The following is a 10856-nucleotide window of genomic DNA, read 5'->3' as shown; positions in this document are numbered from 1 at the left end:
AGACTCCCCAGCCATCGGGAACATCCTTCCTGCATCCAGTCTGTCTAGTCCTGTTAAAATTTTATAAGTTTCAATGAGATCCCCTCTCATTCTTCTAAACTCCAGCGAGTATAAGCCCAATCGACCCAATCTCTCCTCATACGTCATGCCTGCCATCTCAGGTATCAGCCTGGTGAATCTTCGCTGGACTCCCTCCATGGCAAGAACATCCTTCCTCAGATAAGGTGACCAAAACTGCACACAATACTCAAGGTGTGGTCTCACCAAGGCCCTGTACAACTGCAACAAGACATCCTTGTTCCTGTACTCGAACCCTCTTGCTACAAAGGCCAACATACCATTTGCCTTCTTAATCGCCTGCTGCACCTGCATGCTTACCTTCAGCGACTGGTGCACAAGGACACCCAGGTCTCATTGCACTTCCCCTTCTCCCAATCTATTGCCATTCAGATAATAATCTGCCTTCCTGTTTTTGACACCAAAGTGGATAACCTCGCATTTATCTACGTTATAGTGCATCTGCCATGTTTCTGCCCAATCACCCAACCTGTCCAAATCATACTGGAGTTTCTCGGCATCCTCCTCACAGCACACACGCCCACCCAGCTTTGTGTCATCTGCAAACTTGGAGATATTACATCTAGTTCCCTTGTCAATAAGATCATGGCTGATCTTGGGCTCAAAGCCACTTCCCCGCCTGCTCCCCATAACCCTTCACTCCCTTATCTTGCAAAAATTTGTCTATCTCCACCTTAATTGTATTGAATGACCCAGCCTCCACAGCTCTCTGGGGCAGAGAATTCCACAGATTTACGACCCTCTGAGAGAAGAAATTCCTCCTCATCTCGGTTCTAAAAGGGCGACCCTTTATTCTAAAACTGTGCCCCCTATGATGGAATACTCTCCACTTGCCTGGATGAGTGCAGCTCCAACAACACTCAAGAAGCTCGACACCATCCAGGACAAAGCAGGCCGCTTGATTTGCACCCCATCCACCACCTTAAACATTCACTCCCTCCACCACTGGCGTACCGTGGCTGCAGTGTGTACCATCTACAAGATGCACTGCAGCAACTCACCAAGGCTTCTTCGGCAGCTCCTCCCAAACCCGCGACCTCTTCCACCTAGAAGGACAAGGGCAGCAGGCGCATGGGATCGTCATCACCTCCAAGTTCCTCTCCAAGTCACACACCATCCTGACTTGGAAATATATCGCTGATCCTTCATCGGCGCTGGGTCAAAATCCTGGAACTCACTCCCTAACAGTACTGTGGGAGCACCTTCACCACACGGATTGCAGCAGTTCAAGAAGGCGGCTCACCACCACCTTCTCAAGGGCAATTAGGGATGGGCAATAAATGCTGGCCTTGCCAGCGACACCCACATCCCATAAATGAATTTTAAAAAAAAAGTACAGAGAAACTAGTTCCTCTGGTGGAGGAATCCAGAACAAGGGGGCATAATCTTAAAGTTAGAGCTAGGTCATTTAGCAGCGAACCGAAGAAGCACTTTTTCACACAAAGGGGAGTTGAAATCTAGAACTCTCTTCTCCCAAAAGACTGTGGATGCTGGGTCAAATTGAAATTTTCAAGACTCAGATCGCCAGATTCTTATTGGATAAGGGTATTGAGGGATATGGAGCAAAGGCGGGTAAATAAAGCTGAGGTACAGATCAGCCACGATCTAATCGAATGACGAAACAGGCTGGAGGGGCTGAATGGCCGAGTCATCTTCCTCAAGACAAATCAAAGTTAAATGGCCAAATGCATAAATGGGGTTTTTTTTCGGGGGGTTGGGGAGGAAATGAAGCGGGTTCTCTCTCGATGTTTATAAAAAAAATTGAAAAACAAATGACTGCAGCGGAGCGCTGGTGCCTGAAATCACATCAAGGAGTGTAATTGATTAAGTTCAGGCAGAGCTGAAGGTTGAGGACTCTCGGCTGTGGAAGCCCGATCACTTTCCGACCCAGTGCTTCGACGATTGACACTGAGCCCCCTGTCTCTGGATGTCTGAGCAAATGCAGCTGCCAAATGGCATTCTTGTGGGACTGTTCTAAAAATTGCTGTGCCTGTTCTGCTGCTGGCTTCACTCACTGCCACCTATTTGTAATTTAACTGTTAAATCCAATATAATCCACTGAGTGTCTCATTTTATCTAATTACTAGCATACAGAATATAGCAGGGCAAAAAAAAATACCCTCTCTCTGGGAGGACAGAATGCCCTGACTGCTACACTCTTTACCTCTACTGCACTTTAACTTCACAACTGAAATACCCTCCTTAATGGGGACAGCCCAAGGTATATATTCAGGGCCACCCTTTTTTTGGTCAGTCCAGGTATTTTCTTTTTTCTTCGGATGGCCCAGCAAAATGCACAAACTTGGCTAAAATTGGTCAAGACTGAAAGACTGAGACTCGAACTCTGGCTGCTCGGAGGTGGCAGGAGTCTTTCTTTTCTGGGGTCAGGTCACTTAAAGCTCGTCCCCCCCCAAGCGGGCCTGAAGACCACTCCTCATTGTAGTGGCTGGAGCAGCTCAAGGAAGCATTTGCCTCCTCCATGTGACTGGCACCAAGGAAGCGGCTGAGAAGGGATCGTAACCCAAAATGGCTGTTGCACCAGCGTCGTCTTCTGACGGCGAACAAGAGCACATCTTAATAATATATATAAATATTTTAAAATCAAAAATTGAACACCGTTCGATTTGGAAGTGAATCACGGTTTCTGAACACAAACTGTAACGTTCAGGCGAAAGGCCATCAACCTGAAACGTTAACTCTGTTTCTCTCTCCACAGATGGTGTGTGACTTGCTGCGCATTTCCAGAATTTTCTGTTTTTCATATCTTAATATTTATTTTTTTCCTCGACCAAACTAGGATGGGAATGCTTTAAATAAAAATTACATGTCCTAGACCTTCTAACTCTGCATCTAACTCATATTTGTGAAAATAACCCTTACGGGAAGAGCTGTCTTAATCAAAAATTGGATACTTTTAGGTTTGGTTTCTGGACACAAACTGCACCAAATTCAATTCTCTCTTGACGGACATATCTGCTGGTCACACCTCTGAGTGACATCAGCTGGACATACTTACTGCTAGGAAATGTCATGCTATCGGTCGCAGGCTAGCCATTCTTGCAGTTAAGAGTTACTTGAACAACCTTGTGGTTACGGTAGCCTAGTGGTTATGTTACTGGACGAGTAATCCCGAGGCCTGGACTAATGATCTGGAGATACGAGTTCAAATCCCACCACGGCAGCTGGGGAATTTAAATTTCAGTCAATTAAATAAATCTGTAATAAAAAGATAGTATCAGTAATGGTTCACTAATGTCCTTTAGGGAAGGAAATCTACTGTCCTTACCCGGTCTGGCCTATATGTGACTCCAGATCCACAGCCATGTAGTTGACTCTTAACTGCCCTCTGAAATGGCAGCTCACCACCACCTTCTCGAGGGCAATTAGGGATGGGCAATAAATGCTGGCCTTGCCAGCGACGCCCACATCCCAGGAACAAATAAAACAAAAACCTGCTGAAAATATTTGATAGTACGCACTTCCCACTGAAAGTATTTCCCCCAACGATGACCTTCTTTAAACTATGAATTTGAATATTTGAGCTACGTTTCCTTTTCAATGTCAGAATACCTTAGTGCAAACTCTTAATAAAAGCAAATGATTTTGCAGTAAATTTCCATACGGGCCCCGGTCTTATGAGGGGGAAATTAATTTTTAGACATTTCTTTTAAAAGTTGGTACTTTTCCAGTATTTCACTGTGGGTAGAGGAAGCCTTTGTTTTGGGGTAAAACGCTTAAAAGTATAGGACAATAAAATGCGAAATTCTGAGCTAGCGGGCTTAGTTTTTCACTTATTAAATACATATCTAAAAAACATCGGAGACTATCGTAGTTACTGTCTTTTTATCATAAGGATAAAGTTAAGAGTTTATGAATATTTTGGCAATCCTGTCAAGTGATGCAGTTTAAGATTCACTGTTTAAACTGAGCGTCTGCTTAACTGTACATTCGCAGGACAAAGTGCGGACAGAGAGCTACAGGGATTTCATGTACGGCAACCCGCATCTTTTCAAGGACAAGGTAAGTGCAGCACAACCAGTGGTGCAGTAGCTGCAGTGCTTAGTTAGTGGCCTCCAGAGGTAGACGATCACTGGCAGTAGGATTTGTCTCTGAAAGGATTTGATTTAATAGTCCCGGAGTTTATTACGCATTAATGTTTTTTTCAGTGAGTAGAGACTGGAGTGTGCTGATAACGCAAGTACAGATCATTGTTGTCATTGTATTGTACAGTATCCCATAACTGTTATCTGCTGCATATAATGGGACAGCTGGGGAAAGCAATTTTGAGCTGTTTATTTGCACCTTGCTTGTAGAACCTAGAGAGTACATCGAAACATAGGAATGTACAGGGCTGCAGTTCGTCTGGCGGATTGCAAAGTTTATTAAAAAAAAAACACATTATACTCCCACCCCTTATACTCTGCGATCGTTTCTTTGCGCCAGAAGACACTGTAGTTCCCTCTTGAATTTGCGAATCCCTGCCCCTCCTCGTCAGTCTTAGCCACTCTCTGTGTGAAGTATTTAAATCTGAACCCTCTGTTCACCTTCCCTTTTACTGAGTTGGAGTCCATGCTCCCTGGTTACCCTTTGTGATTTAATTTATTCCCGTTCGGTTACCAGTACTGTTCAGAATCTTGAGATCTTCAATCCGTTCTCCCCTGAGCTGCGTATTGTGTAAACATTCCCCCGTTTCCGTTGCCTTACCTTGTAGTTTGGGTGCCTCGCGCTCGGTATAAAAAAAAAACATAAGAAGTAGGAGCAGGAGTAGGCCATACGGCCCCTCGGGCCTGCTCCGCCATTCAATAGGATCATGGCTGATCCGAATCTAGACTCATGTCCAGTTCCCTGCCCTCTCCCCGTAACCCCTAATTCCCTTATCTGCTAGGAAACTGTCTATCTCCATTTTAAATTTATTTAATGTTGTAGCTTCCGCAGCTCTCTGGGGTAGCAAATTCCATAGATTTACTACCCTCTGAGTGAAGAAGTTTCTCCTCATCTCAGTTTTGAAAGGGCAGCCCCTTATTCTAAGATTATGCCCCCTAGTTCTAGTCTCACCCATCAGTGAAAACATCCTCACCGAATCCACCCGATCAAGCCCCCTCACAATCTTTTATGTTTCGATAAGATCGCCTCTCATTCTTCTGAACTCCAATGAGTAGAGGCCCAACCTACTTAACCTTTCCTCATACGTCAACCCCCTCATCTCCGGAATCAATCGAGTGAACCTTCTCTGAACCGCCTCGAGAGCAAGTATATCTTTTCTTAAATATGGAAACCAAAACTGCACGCAGTATTCCAGGTGTGGCCTCACCAATACCCTGTATAACTGCAGCAAGACTTCCCTGTTTTTATACTCCATCCCCCTCGCAATAAAAGCCAAGATTCCATTGGCCTTCCTGATAACCTGCTGCACCTGCATACTAACCTATTGTGTTTCATGCACCAGGACCCCCAGATCCCTTTGTACTGTAGCACTTTGCAGTTTCTCTCCATTTAGATAATAACTTGCTCTTTGATTTTTTTTCTGCCAAAGTGCATAACCTCACACTTTCCAACATTATATTGCATCTGCCAAATCTCTGCCCACTCACTTAGCCCGTCTATGTCCTTTTGCAGGTTTTTTATGTCCTCCTCACTCACTGCTTTCCCTCCCATCTTTGTATCGTCGGCAAACTTGGATATGTTGCAGTTGGTCCCTTCCTCCAAATCGTTAATATAGATTGTAAAGAGTTGGGGTCCCAGCACTGACCCCTGCGGAACACCACTAGTAACTGATTGCCAGCCCGAGAATGAACCATTTATCCCAACTCTTTGTTTTCTGTTAGATAGCCAATCTTCCACCCATGCCAGTATATTACCCCCAATCCCGTGACTTCTTATCTTGATCAGTAATCTTTTGTGTGGAACCTGGTCAAATGCCTTTTGGAAGTCCAAATACACTACATCCACTGGTTCCCCTTTATCCACCCTGCATGTTACATCCTCAAAGAATTCGAGCAAATTTGTCAAACATGACTTCCCCTTCATAAAACCATGCTGACTCTGTCCTATTAAATTATGTTTATCCAAATGCTCTGTTACTGTTTCCTTAATAATGGACTCCAACATTTTGCCAACCACAGATGTTAGGCTAACTGGTCTGTAGTTTCCAGCTTTTTGTCTACTTCCCTTCTTAAATAAGGGTGTTACATTAGCAGTTTTCCAATCTGCCGGGACCTTTCCTGAGTCCAGGGAGTTCTGGAAAATGATCACCAATGCATCCACAATCCCTACCGCCACTTCTCTCAAGACCCTAGGATGTAGGCCATCAGGTCCGGGGGATTTATCCGCCTGAAGTCCCATTATTTTACTGAGTACCATCTCCTTAGTGATTTTAATCGTGTTTAGCTCCTCCCCCCCCCCTGTTTGTCCAGTGTTGGGATATTTTTTGTGTCCTCTAATGTAAAGACTGATACAAAATATTTGTTCAGCGTCTTTGCCATCTCCATGTTCCCCACCACTAGTTTCCCAGTCCCATCCTCTAAGGGACCAACGTTCACTTTAGCCACCCTTTTTCTTTTATATAGCTGTAGAAACTCTTGCTATCTGTTTTTATATTTTTTGCTAGTTTACTTTCATAATCTATCTTCCCTTTCTTAATTAATCTTTTAATTATTGTTTGCTGGCTTTTAAATGCTTCCCAGTCTTCTATCCTCCCACTAAATTTGGCTACTTTATATGCCCTTGTTTTCAGTCGGATACTATCCTTTATTACTTTACTAAGCCACGGATGGCTGTCTTTTCTTTTATTCCCCTTTTTCCTCAGTGGAATATATTTATCTTGAAAGATGTGAAATATCTCCTTGAATGTAGACCACTGCTCTTGTACTGTCTTACACTTTAATCTGTTTTCCCAGTCCACTTTAGTCAATTCAACTCTCATACCTTCATAGTCTCCTTTATTTAAGCTCAGTACGCTGGTTTGAGATCCAACTCTCTCATCCTCAAACTGAATTTGGAATTCAACCATATTATGGTCACTCATTCCAAGGGGATCCTTTACTAAGACATTTTTTATTAATCCTGTCTCATTACACAGGACCAGATCTAAGATTGCCTGCCCCCTGGTTGGTTCAGTTACATACTGCTCAAGGAACCCGTCCCTAATACACTCTATGAACTCTTCTTCAAGGCTGCCATGCCCAATTTGATTAGTCCAGTCAATATGAAAGTTAAAATCCCCCATGATTATAGCTGTTCCCTTATTACAAGCCCCAACTATTTCCTGATTTATACTCCGACCAACAGAGTATCTGTTTAATTGACTTTCTCTGCAGAATTTCTGAAGCCAGGGTGTCCCCCCACCTGTGGCCCAAGTTGTGCATCTCACTCCCTGTGGGGCTTGACCAGTGCTTTATGGAAGCTCACTATCACTGTCACCTTGTTGGGACTTGCGTTCTGTCCTTCTGGCTGCACGCCCTACAGATCTTGTTTGGTCTTTGTAACATTTGCATATTGAATTATCATTGGCCCGCAGGCATCTGTAAGGAATACCTATTATATTCACATGTGATCACATGCTGAGTTGTCATTGGCCTGCAGGCATCTGTAAGGACTACTATTGTTTTGAAGACCCAGGCTAGGGGTCCTAATGCCATGCATTCCCCAGTGGTGCTGATATGAGTAAGATCACAGACCTAATGCTAAATAAAAGAGTTAAACTGTAACACTCTGTTGTCCTGCAATTTATTATTTTTGTACAAAGTGTGCAAAACAAGACAGTCTTTACTGGAGTCACACACTGTGCTGATGTTTTTAATGAGCTGCACTTCTAGATCTCTGTTCTGTGTTGCGTCCTATGGTCTACTGCTGTTCTGCTTGTAGCTCAACTGCTTATTCCTGTCTCACCATTTTGGATTTGTCCATTTTGAACTCTGTATTCAATCCCTGTTATTGGCAGCACCCCATCTTTTCATAACATCAGCAAATTCAATTTTGTTTCTGTCTCCTGCCAAATCTTTTCTGTACAATGTAAACAATCCTAGCCCGAGCACTGAACCCTGAGGACCCTCCTAATCATCTTCTTCCATTCTGTTGCAGCTCCATCTGCAGTTACCCTTTGCTTCTTCTGATTAAGTTAATATCTGAAGCATTCCAGGAGCCTTCCTCCACCCCATTCTGTGCTTCTGAACTTGTGGTCCGATCAGTTGTCCGTCTCTGAACTAAAATCAAAGTGTGTAGTGTCCACGAAGGTTCCCCCATCCACTAAATTCATTGGCCTGGATTTTGCAATCAACGGCGAAGTGACGGAACTTGCTGCTGACCTCAAAGAAAGCTGCCCACAAACATCTAGCAATCTCTGCGGCGTCAATCTCGCCTTTCTCAACGTTAGTTTGATTCTGGCGCCAAGTCTAGGTCGCCAGCGTCTAGCAGCTGTGATGTCATCAAGCAGGCTAAGCAGCCAATCACATTGAAGAATTGTCACAGACAGCAAACCAGGAAGTAAAATGCACTGATTATCCTTCACTTTTTATAAATTTTACAGAGAGCAAAATAAAGATTGCAACATACACATGGAATTTAGGTAGAAGCTGAAATATCATAAGTAAACTTAATTTTTTAAATTATATTAAAAACCTGTGGAATTTTTCTCACAATGGAATCATTTGACATTCCACAAATGTAAAATTAGTTTTCCAGGGCCAGAGAGGTTGTTTAGCAGTAGTTATGACTTGGTACACCATTTAAAAAACCTAGTTATACCTCATTCAAAAGGCTTAACTTTAGCGGGGGTTTTTAACAGCGATATTAAAGCGTAAAAGGGGAAGTTCTCGTCAGTTCAGCCATTTCTTAAGATTGCCGTCTGCTGGGACTTCAGCAGCGCGCCCTGTCGAGCAGCAACCTCTGGATTTCCGCGTTTAACTGCGCAATAGATTGGGAGAAGGGGAAGTGCAAAGAGACCTGGGTGTTCTTGTGCACCAGTCGCTGAAGGTAAGCATGCAGGTGCAGCAGGCGGTTAAGAAGGCAAATGGTATGTTGGCCTTTGTAGCGAGAGGGTTCGAGTACAGGAACAAGGATGTCTTGCTGCAGTTGTACAGGGCCTTGGTGAGACCACACCTTGAGTATTGTGTGCAGTTTTGGTCGCTTTATCTGAGGAAGGATGTTCTTGCCATGGAAGGAGTTCAGCGAAGATTCACCAGGCTGATACCTGGGATGGCAGGAATGACGTATGAGGAGACATTGGGTCGATTGGGCTTGTACTCGCTGGGGTTTAGAAGATTGAGAGGGGATCTCATCGAAACCTATAAAATTCTGTTCCCGATGGCCAGGGAGTCCAGAACTAGGGGTCACAGTCTAAGGATAAGGGGTAAGCCATTTAGGACTGAGATGAGGAGGAATTTCTTCACCCAGAGAGTGGTGAACCTGTGGAATTCTCTGCCACAGAAGGCAGTGGCGGCCAATTCATTAAATATATTCAAGAAGGAGTTGGATATATTTCTTAAGGCTAAAGGGACCAAGGGATATGGGGAGAAGGCAGGGACCGGGTACTGAATTTGGATGATCAGCCATGATCTCATTGAATGGCGGAGCAAGCTCGAGGGGCCGAATGGCCTACTCCTGCTCCTATCTTCTATGTTTCTATGCTGTCAGTTTCACAGAGTAATGATGGCGAATGCTGACAGTTTCGGCGTCGTTAAAGCGGCAGAATCCGAGCCAATAGATTTGTCGGGCACGATCTCCCTCCTGCAAAGTCATGGTGACTCTTTATTATTCCATGTTCCTCAAGGTGTTTCAGTCCCTCCTTCGGGATTATCTTTAACGTTTTATTTTCTATAGACTGATTGGTCTATAAATCCCAAGGTTATCTATTTTTAATTTCATCAACTGGCATCATGTTTGTCCACCTCCAACCCTCAAGCATTACTTCTGTTTCCAATTAACTCCTAAAACTGCCTGCCAGGGGTGTTGCTGATCTCCTTTACCACTTCCTTAGGTACTTGTTTAGGATGTCAGCCATCTGTTGGTCACTTGAGATCATTCCATCCTTGGAATTGGTCAGGCCGACGTCCTGCCGATTCCTCCGCCTGCACATCGGGATGAACAAAGCCATTGCTTTTGGCCGCCGTCATAGACAACTTCTGACTCCATCCACTTCTGCAGCTACCTGCTCAAGTTGAACCAGACCTTTTTTTGAAGTTTTGTGTGTCCTGTTCAATCCAGATCATGTCCATCATCAAAACCGCTTCATTCCACCTCCACAGCATCGCCCGCCTCCGCCGCTACCTTACCAGCACTGCTACTGAAACCATTATCAACACTCTCTTGTTGGCTCGCGACTCAATTTCCCGCGTGTCCTCCTTGCCGCCCTCCCATCCTCTACCCTCAACTGGCTCGCAACCGATTTAAAATCCCAGCATCCTCCGACTTGCTGGCCCCTCCGTACCGTGTAGCCAAAGATCAGAAGCGTTAGGCTGAAATGGAGCCAGAGATTGAGGAGCAGCCTCCTTTGTCGGGCAAAATCAAGCTGTGTTATTCTTGATTGCCACCTAGTGAAGTTAACAGTGACAAGTTATCTGCAGTATTGCTCACAAAACAAGGCCACCGATTTACAGTTTTCGTTGGAAAATAGACAGAATCGTGGAACATGATCCGCAAAATATTGGCTAAAAGTCCTGGAATTCGGATTGGCATACAAGCAGCATTTGATTATTAAATTAAAGTGAGCCAATGGTCCTAATTGTAAAGAGACAAACACTGACCAAAGTCCCTAAAGGCATGGTAAAAATCCTGGAATCCAA

The 10856-nt window shown here is 44.3% G+C and overlaps 1 protein-coding gene across 1 annotated transcript in view; it reads left to right on the top strand.

Moving 5' to 3' along the window:
• prmt3 (protein arginine methyltransferase 3) overlaps positions 1–10856 on the top strand; it is a 245501-nt gene that overhangs the window by 47821 nt on the left and 186824 nt on the right. The window contains exon 7 of the mRNA XM_086007535.1: positions 4008–4098. Coding sequence (XP_085863661.1) covers positions 4008–4098 — 91 coding nt within the window. The remainder of the gene's footprint in view (positions 1–4007; positions 4099–10856) is intronic.

The sequence above is a fragment of the Somniosus microcephalus genome, chromosome 15 (assembly GCF_052327205.1).
Source record: "Somniosus microcephalus isolate GS21.2 chromosome 15, FLI_Smic_1.0, whole genome shotgun sequence".
Taxonomy (NCBI): domain Eukaryota; kingdom Metazoa; phylum Chordata; class Chondrichthyes; order Squaliformes; family Somniosidae; genus Somniosus; species Somniosus microcephalus.
Note: the sequence above shows the minus strand (reverse complement) of the source record. Positions and strands in the feature narration are given on the sequence as shown.